The 10787-nt window shown below is 38.1% G+C and overlaps 1 protein-coding gene across 1 annotated transcript in view; it reads right to left on the bottom strand.

The window, feature by feature from the left end:
* Positions 1 to 3505: 3505 nt before the first annotated feature.
* Positions 3506 to 10787, bottom strand: part of LOC117981967 (uncharacterized) — a 29379-nt gene continuing 22097 nt past the window's right edge. The window contains exons 13-20 of the mRNA XM_069498441.1: positions 9772 to 9838; positions 8989 to 9029; positions 8816 to 8846; positions 7881 to 7951; positions 7739 to 7778; positions 4742 to 4924; positions 4109 to 4213; positions 3506 to 3585 (exon numbers count right to left, since the gene is read on the bottom strand). Of these exons, the coding sequence (XP_069354542.1) occupies positions 3547 to 3585; positions 4109 to 4213; positions 4742 to 4924; positions 7739 to 7778; positions 7881 to 7951; positions 8816 to 8846; positions 8989 to 9029; positions 9772 to 9838 (577 nt within the window). The 3' untranslated portion in view covers positions 3506 to 3546. The remainder of the gene's footprint in view (positions 3586 to 4108; positions 4214 to 4741; positions 4925 to 7738; positions 7779 to 7880; positions 7952 to 8815; positions 8847 to 8988; positions 9030 to 9771; positions 9839 to 10787) is intronic.

Below are 10787 nucleotides of genomic sequence, written 5' to 3'. Positions count from 1 at the left end.
GGTTTCTTGACAGACAAACAGACAGACAGATAGACAACAAAGTGATCCTATACCTATAAGGGTTCCATTTTTCCTTTTGAGGTACGGAACCCTAAAAACAGAACTGTAACGGCTGAAATTAATAAAAATCATCATCATCATCATCATCATCAACCGATAGACGTCTGCTGGACATATGTAGGTCTCTTGTAGGGACTTCCACACGCCACGGTCTTGCGCCGCCTGAGTCCAGCGACTCCCTGCTTGAGATGGCTATCGGGGTGAGGACGCCCCGCACACCCACACAGCCCCCGTGCTAACCGGGTGCGGGGGAGCGCGGGTGACGTGCGGGTATGCGGGACGTTCCCCCGCCTCATACCCCGATTGCCATCTCGACCTATCGCGCACTATACCTACTTTTCATCAAAATACGAATTAATTTATAAGAAACTAGATGATGCCCGTGACTTCGTCCGCTTGGATTTAGGTTTTCAAAAATCCCGTGGGAACTCTTTAATTTTCCGGATTCAAAAGTGCCTAAAGCCTATGTCCTTCCCCCGGATGCAAGCTATCTCTATACCAAATTTCATCAAAATCGGTAAAACTGATGGGCCATGAAAAGAGACAGACAGACAGACGGACAGACAGACAGACACACTTTCGCATTTATAATATTAGTATGGATCTGGGGCGATGACGCTTACGCTTGACCTTGCGAAGACACTTTAATTTTTATTTACATGAATATTATGTACTATGTAGGTACGTGAAGTATATAAAATAAAACCTTAATTTAAATTTTTCCAACACTAGGTAGTAATTTATGTTAACATTGAAAAAAAAAATAACAAATTACTTTATCTGGTACTCCTCATTAGAATTCCGTATCGCAAGATTCTAAAGATACCTACTACGTAATACAGAATATGGTAGGTAGGTAGGTACTTTTTTAGTTTAATCGATAATTTAAAATGGTTATTACGCTCAAAACTAACAAAGGACGTGGATTTTACGTATTTTGGAAGACCCTTTATTTAATAACCACTGAGAAATAATTTATTTTTGACTAGCTGATGCCCGCGACTTCGTACGCGTGGATTTAGGTTTTTAAAAATCCCGTGGGAACTCTTGAATTTTCCGGGCTAAAAAGTAGCCTATGCCCGTCCCCGGGATGCTAGCTATATCTGTACCAAATTTTGTCAAAATCGGTTGAACGGATGGGCCGTGAAAGGGTAGCAGACAGACAGACAGACACACTTTCCCATTTATAATATTATAATATCTGTCAACGGCTGTACTCACGTATTTAGTCGGCGTTAGTTTGTTAGGTTTGTAATATTAAGTATGGATTTAGTCAAATACCAACATGTTAAATGACTAATATTCCCTTTACCTCTCCAACTAAGCGTCAAGCTTGTGCTAAGAGTAGGTACGACAATAGTGCAACGGGCGGGGTTTGAATCGTCGACCTTTCGGTTTTCAGTCCACTCCTCTACCGGTTGAGTTATTGAAAACAAGTATCACTTTCTTATTTTAGTGACCACTGACAAAGCTTTCCAAGCTTGCATAGTTTAATAGCTCTACCATGAGCTTCCGGTTGTTCATTATTTTTACATGACAGAACCAACATACGAATCCGATTCACATGCTTTTTTGATGGTTTAATTAGAAACAAAAACACTAGACAAACAAGGAATTGGAAAGTCATGTAGCTAAATGAAACAATTAGATTTCGAACTCATTTATTTTTGCTTACTTAATAGAGCAAGATCGCAGGACTGCCAGTGTTAGGTACTTACTTCTGGCGGTACAGGGATATGGGGTGCCAGCCAGGTAACCTCCCAGTGTGCCTGGGTGCTGCTGGTCCCTTTTGGATACGTCCAAGGGGAAGAGCAGTATTCGGGCTGGTACACCCCGATAACATGGCTAATAATTTCTCTTCGGGGATATTGTTGGCTATGGCTAATGACCAGGCAGGGGGGAATTTTCTCCGCATATCCTCTGAATAGCAGAGGGCACAGTGGACGAGGCGAAGGATGGGACGTGGGCGACGTGCGCGGGATCGCGTTGTCGACCGTTGGGTCCCCGGGGAGTGAGGTGCACATCGTTGGTGCGCCTCGGACGTGTGGTGGTCCCCGGTGGAGGGTCCGCCTTACCGGACGTGCTGGCTGGGTCGTGGTTGATTGCTTCGGTGTTTCCGTGACCCAGTCGCCAGGCGACGTGGAGGAGCGCGGCTGGGTTGTAGTGGATATTCAGGTCGCCTCTCGGCCGGCGAGTCCCACATACCTTCCTTCCAGTTGGGTAGATGGCTGGCTTCCAGGGGGGAGGGATGCGTAATCGCATTCCCAGCGATAAAAAAAGGGATCTTAGACCATTATAGTAACAGCAAGATATTTTTCGTTTTTTTGTCAACGATTGCACAAGTTAAGCAAACTGGCGCTGACTGAAGTCGGCGAATGGATGGGAGACCGAACTTTTATTACAGATTTATTTTCATTGACAGCGTTTTCGTAAGCAAAATATTTACTATTCAGTACTTATATTTAATTAAATTTGATTCACTGAATAATAATCAACCGCGAAGAATAATTTGGCGAGCAATCACCGCATGCGAAATCGCACTAATTAACGTACCTATACAGGACCAAAGCAATTTTGCCTGGCTATCGGCCTTGTATCTACATATATTATACGTACTTACATCTTCTATATATAAAAGGAAAAGCTGATTGACTGACTGATTGATCTATCAACGCACAGCTCAAACCACTGGACAGGATCAGGCTAAAATTTGGTATGCAGATAGCAAATTATGACATAGACATCCACTAAGAAAGGATTTTTGGCAATTCAACCGTTAATAGGGTAAAATAGGGATTTGAAATTTGTGTAGTCCACGCGGATGAAGTCGCGAGCATAAGCTAGTTGGATATAGGTACTTATTTTGGAGAATGTGATCAAGAATTTCACAACCTTGTTCCTTCTTCACCTTCACCATTCTACCCAACTCTATGATTCTACCGCAGAGTAGCTAGAAAATGTTCTTGCACGTTTTTGCGTCCGTGTTTCCACGGCATCTATCTTAATTTGTAAGTACTACATGCTCAGTGTAATGTAGGGTTTATGCAATACTGTAGGTCCTACACGCCGCTCACAAAGTTCTAGGTACCAGTAGACCGTACCAGACCGTACATAATAATAATGATGGCTTGGAACATTTATTTAAGTCATAGTTCCTTAACTCTTGAACAGATGGCGCTATAATTCTAAATATTCATTCTAGAAAATTTATTGGAACGTGGATAAATAATATTTTGATGGAATAGCCTGAGTATTTTTCAGGGGCTTTAATTTTTTCGATTTGCAATAATATATTGCTAAATAAGGGGAAAAAATTGAAAGTCACATATACCTAGGTAACATTATTATAAAATTTGCTTTATTCGGGATAAGTAAGTAGGTACCTAATTATACTTAGGTAAATTTAGGTAAGTAATGTTCATTACCCAATTTAAAAAAAAAATTAGGTAGGTAATGAAAATACATAGGTACCTAAAATACCTAGTTTTATTTGTGTCGTTCACTTGAAAACGGTTGATAGTCGTCCTGTGGAAAAAGATAAGAATGCATAAGTAGGTAAATGCTTCATATTGTTTATTTAAGTAGGTACTTCTCTTTTCCTGTTAAACATAGACCTTTCCCAAAGAGCGCCACCATTGACCATACCCGGTCCTCAGCCCTGCCCAATGCCCATTCAACCATTTCCCGCCACCCCTTTTTTATTCAGATACAAGTTAGCCCTTGACTGCAATCTCACCTGGTGGTAAGTGGTGATGCAGTCTAAAATGGTAGCGGTAAAATCATCGGTCCATCTTGCTGTACGGCAACCCAAACTATGATTGGTTGTTCGCGGTGTCCACTCTAGTACTTTCCGGCTCCAGTGGTTATCGTTCCTATTTAAGCGGTGGAATTTATAAAAAATCCGTTCTTAGTGAGCGCCTACGTCAGAAGAAGCCAACTGTCAAAATTTCAAGTTTCTTACCCCAGCTGCAGTTTAGGCTGTTTGCTGATCAGTCAGTCAGTCAGCCAGTCAGAACAAGTCTTGTTATATAAGTATGCATAGATTTACCGCATTATAAAACCACCACTTCCGTATGTTGGTATCATCAATCGTAGGTACAAGTTCGTTGATCTCTGGTGCCTCTTGCATTATCTTTATGTTATCGAATGTATCCTGGAAATTCAACTGAGTGTTATTACATCTTTCCATCGTCGACTATAAAATAGGTAGGTCTAGCTCCGAAAAGTTAGAAGGACGTGCCCGAGATCGAACCCCTGACCACCGATTAGGAGGCGGACGTCCTAACCACTAGGCTATCATAGCTATTTTTTTGGAGTAGAGCATAGAACACTTCAATACATGGTTAAAATTAGTATCTTTCAAACTGCAATATTTTCATAAATACAATGGTTTTTACACCATGAACATATCTAAATATATAAAAGGAAAATGTGACTGACTGACCAACTGACTGACTGACTGACTGATCTATCAACGCACAGCTCAAACTACTGGACGGATCGGGCTAAAATTTGGCATGCAGATAGCAATTATGACGTAGGCATCCGCTAAGACAGGATTTTTAAAAATTCAATCCCTAAGGGGTTGAAATAGGGGTTTGAAATTTGTGTAGTCCACGCGGACGAAGTCGCGGGCATAAGCTATAAGTACTTAATTACGATAGCAGAGAAGAAGACATACCAGCGATTGAAGCCATGAGTTTTTTTTCTTCTTCGTCTCTTCTAAGTGAACGCCATGGTTTTCTGGAATTGTACGAGTTTCTTCCATTGCGTTGGTTTTAGGAGGGTTTTCAGGAAGTGTTTCCTTCATGGGAAATTCTTGGTTTTGTCGTTGAATTGCTTCATTTATATTATTGAAAACCAGCTGTGGATGCAAAAATATATTAATGTTTTAGTGTTGTGCTTTATATATGACAACAATACATTGCTGTTCTTAACTTTTATCCATACTAATATTATAAATGCGAAAGTGTGTCTGTCTGTCCGTCTGTCTGTCTGTCTGTCTGTCTGCTAGCCTTTCACAGCCCATCCGTTCAACCGATTTTGACGAAACTTAGTACAGCGATAGCTTGCATTCCGGGGAAGGACATAGGCTACTTCTTATCCCGGAAAATCAAAGAGTTCCCACGGGATTTTTAAAAACCTAAATCCACGCGGACGAAGTCGCGGGCATACTCTAGTATTTATATAAAAGAAAAGGTGACTGACTGGCAGGCTGACTGACTGACTGATTAATCTATCAACGCACAGCTCAAACTACTGGACGGATCGTGTTGAAATAATTTAGCATGCAGATAGCTATTATGACGTAGGCATCCGCTAAGAAAGGTTTTTGAAAATTCAACCCCTAAGGGAGTGAAATAGAGGTTTGAAATTTGTGTAGTCCACGCGGACGAAGTCGCGGGAATAAGCTAGTTTGTAAATAAAATGGAAGGAGTTTCTGCTAACTTATCCACAGAATGGAACGTCAAGTCTAAATTGCGCTTATCTAAATAACTTTTCTGCCAACTCGGCAATCTCGGGCGAGATAAAAAAAACCGGCGAGTCAGGCTCGCGCAACGAGGGTTCCGTACTACAGTCGTATTTTTTTAACATTTTGCACGAAAATACAAAAACTATGATGCTTAAAAATAAATAAAAATCTGTTTCAGAATGCACAGGTGAAGACCTTTCATAATATGATACCCCACTTGATATAGTTATCTTGCTTCGAGAATTGAAAATACTAATTTTTAGTTTATGACCACAATTTAATTTTTTTTGTGACCACGAATTCACGGTTTTCAGATTTTACCCTAATGTCTGTAATAAGACCTACCTACCTGCCAAATTTCATGATTCTAGGTCAACGGGAAGTACCCTGTAGGTTTCTTAACAGACCGACAGACAGACAGACAACAAAGTGATCCTATCAGGGTTCCGTTTTTCTTTTTGAGGTACGGAACCCTAAAAATATCCCCTCCTATATGGTTTGAACTAACTTCATCACTAAATCATGTCCCTGACACAAAAGCAAATGGAAATGAAAATAGATTTTATTTGCCAGAATGTGGTACAATAAATTGGTCTTTTTATTCAATTTGTTTATTTATTGGTCTTAAATGTATTTTGTCCTGACACATTCAACTAATGAAAACATATTAGTTTGCAAATTAGAGTATTAGAATATTTAATTTCCTTTTGAGGTACGGGACTCTAAAAATACTACTTTAATAGTAGGTATTTCAACAAACAAGTTATACATTCCGGACTTACATTTGGTGTATTCTCGTTTCTGTAAGTGAATACAAAACTTTATTACATGTAATATTTTGTGAGTGTCAATGTATGTAGGTATCCAAAATATCCAATTTGTCTCTAATGGGCTGATTACACCTACCGAGTAGTGAAGCGAGACAATGACGTCACTCGGCCGAGACAGGGCTGTGGTGGCCGTTTATTACGTATTTTGAAATTGCGTCGAGCACTCGTATGTAAGTGTTTATTACCAACCGAGTACTCGGCCGAGGACACTGACTCGCCACTATACTCGTTAGGTGTAATCGTACCATGAGCACTGTTGATTCGTAGGCATAGAAGTGGAGGATGGCGAATACGTGGCATGGATGTAATCCATACTTTCATATTGAAATTATAAATGCGAAAGTGTGTGTCTGTCTGTCTGCCGGCTTTTCACAGCTCACCCGTTTAGCCGATTTTGACAAAGTTTTGTGAACCCAAGAAAGGACGTAGGCTACTAGTAGTCCCGGAAAATTGCAGATTTCATTTTAGAAACCTAAATATACTAATATTATGTAGGTTCTATTTATAATGTTGGCCCCCAGTAAAATGTAAATTCAAATGAGATCTTTAAAAATCATAAAACAACGTAGATAGTAGGAGATACGTAGTCGCGGAAAAAATCTAGTTTAATTATTTGTAAATAAAATAGAGCCTAGGTCTAAAAAACAGTAATAATTGTACACAAGTGTACTTACAAGTAATAAGAAGGATATTTTTCCGAGGATTTACCCACGCTTTTCTGTAAAATGTAATCATAAAAAAATAATGGTCATTGATTTAGGAAGCTTTTATTAATGCAAATTAGTACCTACTTGAAAATCTTTCTAGGGCAGCGGGATGCTCCTTTATTGAAGTCACGGATATAATTCTTAGCCTGGTTGATTTTGGAATTAATCAATACCCTTATCAGTATGTACCCTTATTATAAATGCAAAAGTGTGTTTGTTTGTTGATTTGTTGGTTTATTGGTTTGTTGGTTTGTCCTTTAATCACGTCGCAACGGATTGACGTGATTTTTTGCATGGGTATAGTCAAAGACCTGGAGTGTGACATAGGCTACGTTTTATCCCGGAAAACCAAAGTTTTCACGGGATTGTTAAAAACCTAAATCCACGCGGACGAAGTCACAGGCGTCAGCTAGTCACTACCCATATTATTATAAATGCGAAAGTGTGTTTGTTTGTTGGTTTATTGGTTTGTCCTTCAATCACGTCGCAACGGAGCAACGGATCGACGTTATTTTTTGCATGGGTATAGTGTAAGACCTGGAGAGTGACATAGGTTACTTTTTATCCAGGAAAATTAAAGAGTTCCCACGGTATTTTTGAAAACCTAAATCCACGCGGACGAAGTCGCGGGCATCATCTACTTAGTACATAATAATTTAAAAACTTACTAAATGATTTCCATTTTCAGTAGCAATGAGGACCTTGACGCTGAAAATGAAGTCCGTTATCTTATTTACCCTCTATTCCTCGGGCTAATGAAGGAATTTCCAAAGAAAATAGCGTCGAAAGTGAATCATAATTAAGTCTTACCCTTTGAGCGCGGGGATGTTCAACTTCTTTAATATCTTTAGAATTTCATTTTTTGCCTTCGCCTGTCTGTCCTGGGGTAACGGAATTATTGTAGGATGGTTATCTTGACGTACCTACATTTTACACAATTTTTAAAAGTGTTTATTAGGTTCTTAGTAAGTTCCTTTGTTCGTATGCTGTCATTCCGTATAATTGGCAAATACTTGATAACTTTTCGGTTGCATCCAGTTATACAATTGTATTGAAAGGAGACCGACCATCTCACACACATCGTTGGGCCCAGAAATTGATGAACCGTTACAAGTTCCAAATTAGTGTCATTTGTTAGGTAAAAATATCTCTAATAGACTGCTCTAGTTTCAGTTTTAGTGACAATTGCATAATCAAAATATATGAGCTCAGACCAATGCTTAGTTTGTGTTATATAATGTGTTATTTGAACAATATTTTTACAATTATCAATCAAGTAATAAAAATTTGACGACTAGTGAACTATTTAGATTGGTTTTCTTTAAGTACATAAAATAATCCAACATAAAATAATACCAAATTCTACTGTACACCATTCTACTATCAACTATAATCTAAACAAAAACACAGACATTTCCGTTAATATTTTTCTATATTTAGCAACTGTAAATTCAAATTATTTTTCGTGATTTTGGTTTATCATAAATAAAGGATTTTTCAAATATTTTTTTTCTGTAACAAGACTGTGGCCAAGACTGGGCCTAAAACTGGTCGGTCTCCTTTGGCAGACATATTGTATTAATATAATATTATAATAAAATAGTATGAATTTTATTTTATTTCAGTTTTGTTTTACTATGATTTTTATAAGATTTAAAGTATGTTAGTTTATTTTTGAGATTCCTTTTTATTTTCTTATAATATAGTAACATTCAGGACCTACTAATGTAGCAAGAGTAACTTACCAAGTCCAGGACTGCTGATTTCAATTTGAACCTTGAAATTTTCAAAATATTTATATAAATAAACCTTTTTTTTAATAAATTAACATTCAGTTCATATGAACTGAATGTTAATTTATTAAAAAAAAAGATAATTATTATCATAACAAAATAATAATAATATGATTATTACCTACCTTGGCTTTTCGTGTTTAACTTGTGAAGGTGATGGTATGACCTTAAAAATGCAATTAGTAATAGTTGTAAAAGATTTAGATATAGGTAAGTTCCTAGATATATTTTTAATTAATTAGGTAGGTAGGTACTTGTTTTATATTTCAGTAGGTATTAATAAAAGCTAAGAGCCCGCAAGGTTAGATCTAGACCAAAATAAATTTCACAAACTAGAAATATTAAAACTCAAGATTTCATATTTTATAGTTTTTATAGTGTTTTTACCTACACCTCAAGGAAATTTCTAAATAATTTTAAATACAGTCTAATTTTCCTTATATTTTCCAATCTTTAAGGTTGCCTAGTAGAGATCGCTAATTAGCGATCAGGCCGCCTTTTGTATCTTCCTTCTGTTTGTGTTTTTTATTCTTTAATGTAATCCTTCTTGTGGTTGTGCAAATGAAGTGTATTTATTATTATTTATTAAACATACCAAAAATTGCAGACCGGCAGGATTCGAACCTACGTCTTCTAGGTTGGAATCGCCGCTCCGCAATTTTGATACGTATTTAAAATTATCAAGATTTTATACTTTTATAGTTTATACTAACCACAGAACAATAGAGAAATAACATTGTGATTCAATCTGTCCTCCAGAGATCTAATCTTTTGGGGTTAGAGACTTCTTAGTACGTTTTACTGTAAAGTATACTTTTATATTCGCATAGTTTAAACAACATATTATTATGTTTAATAAATAAAGGAAGAAAGCTGAAATACCTGATACAAATGATAATTCGCCTCACCATAATGTAATCCGAGGGGAACCTCCTGAAGCCTGAATACATTAGCCGCTCATTACGGGAATCGTATCTGTAGAACGGTAACAGAATATTTATAATTTGCAGTGCCCTGGTGCAGTGGTCAACGCTGTTAGTGGTAGGTCCCGGGTTCAATTCCCGGCAGGGGGGTTGAATTTTATAATTTCTAAATTTCTGGTCTGGTCCGGTGGTGGGAGGCTTCAGCCGTGATTAGTTACCACAAAAAGGTATGGGTTTAATCATCATCAACCAATAGATGTCCACTGCACACTGTCTCTTGTAGGGACTTCTACACGCCACGGTCTTGCGCCGCTGGATTCAGGCGGTGAATGGGTTTAATAAATACTGTCATATCCCTTCCAGGTTAGCCCGCATCCTTCTTAGATTACATCATCACTTACCACCAGGTGAGATAACAGTAAAGGGCTTTTATCCCGAAAGAGTTCCAACGGGACTTTTAAAAAACCTAATTCCACGCGGACGAAGTCGCGGGCATCAGCAAGTACTTGAATAAAGTTAGTATTAGCCTTGGAGCTATTATGATTTACATGTTATTTGTGAATTTGAAGTAATTATATGCATTCATTCTGAAGTTCTGAAACTGACAGACGGACGGACAAATGCAAATTCACCTAATTAGACTCGGAGACTTCGCTTCGCTTGGTGAACTATTGAAATTATTTCACACAAGATTTTATCAGCTAGCCCCGGTTTCTTGTACAATTTTACCTCTATACCAGCTCTATACTCTATATACCAGCTGAAAATCAGCGCTGTATGTTCTTGTGCAACAAGGCATACAGCATAATGCTGAGCTGGGACCCTTTTTTCGGGTTGTGCCACACAATATGACAGTTTGTTCCGGCGCTTCTTTTGCTTGTTCTCAGGTGGAAGAATCGCCGGAATAACCAGCTCTTAGCTTTAAGTTGTAATGTGTGGCACAATTGCATAAATAAACGTCTTTTCTTTCTTTCTTTCTTTCTTTCTTTCTATACTTTAAG

This window comes from Maniola hyperantus, chromosome 4, assembly GCF_902806685.2.
Source record: "Maniola hyperantus chromosome 4, iAphHyp1.2, whole genome shotgun sequence".
Lineage (NCBI taxonomy): Eukaryota > Metazoa > Arthropoda > Insecta > Lepidoptera > Nymphalidae > Maniola > Maniola hyperantus.
This window is presented reverse-complemented; position numbering and strand designations above follow the sequence as displayed.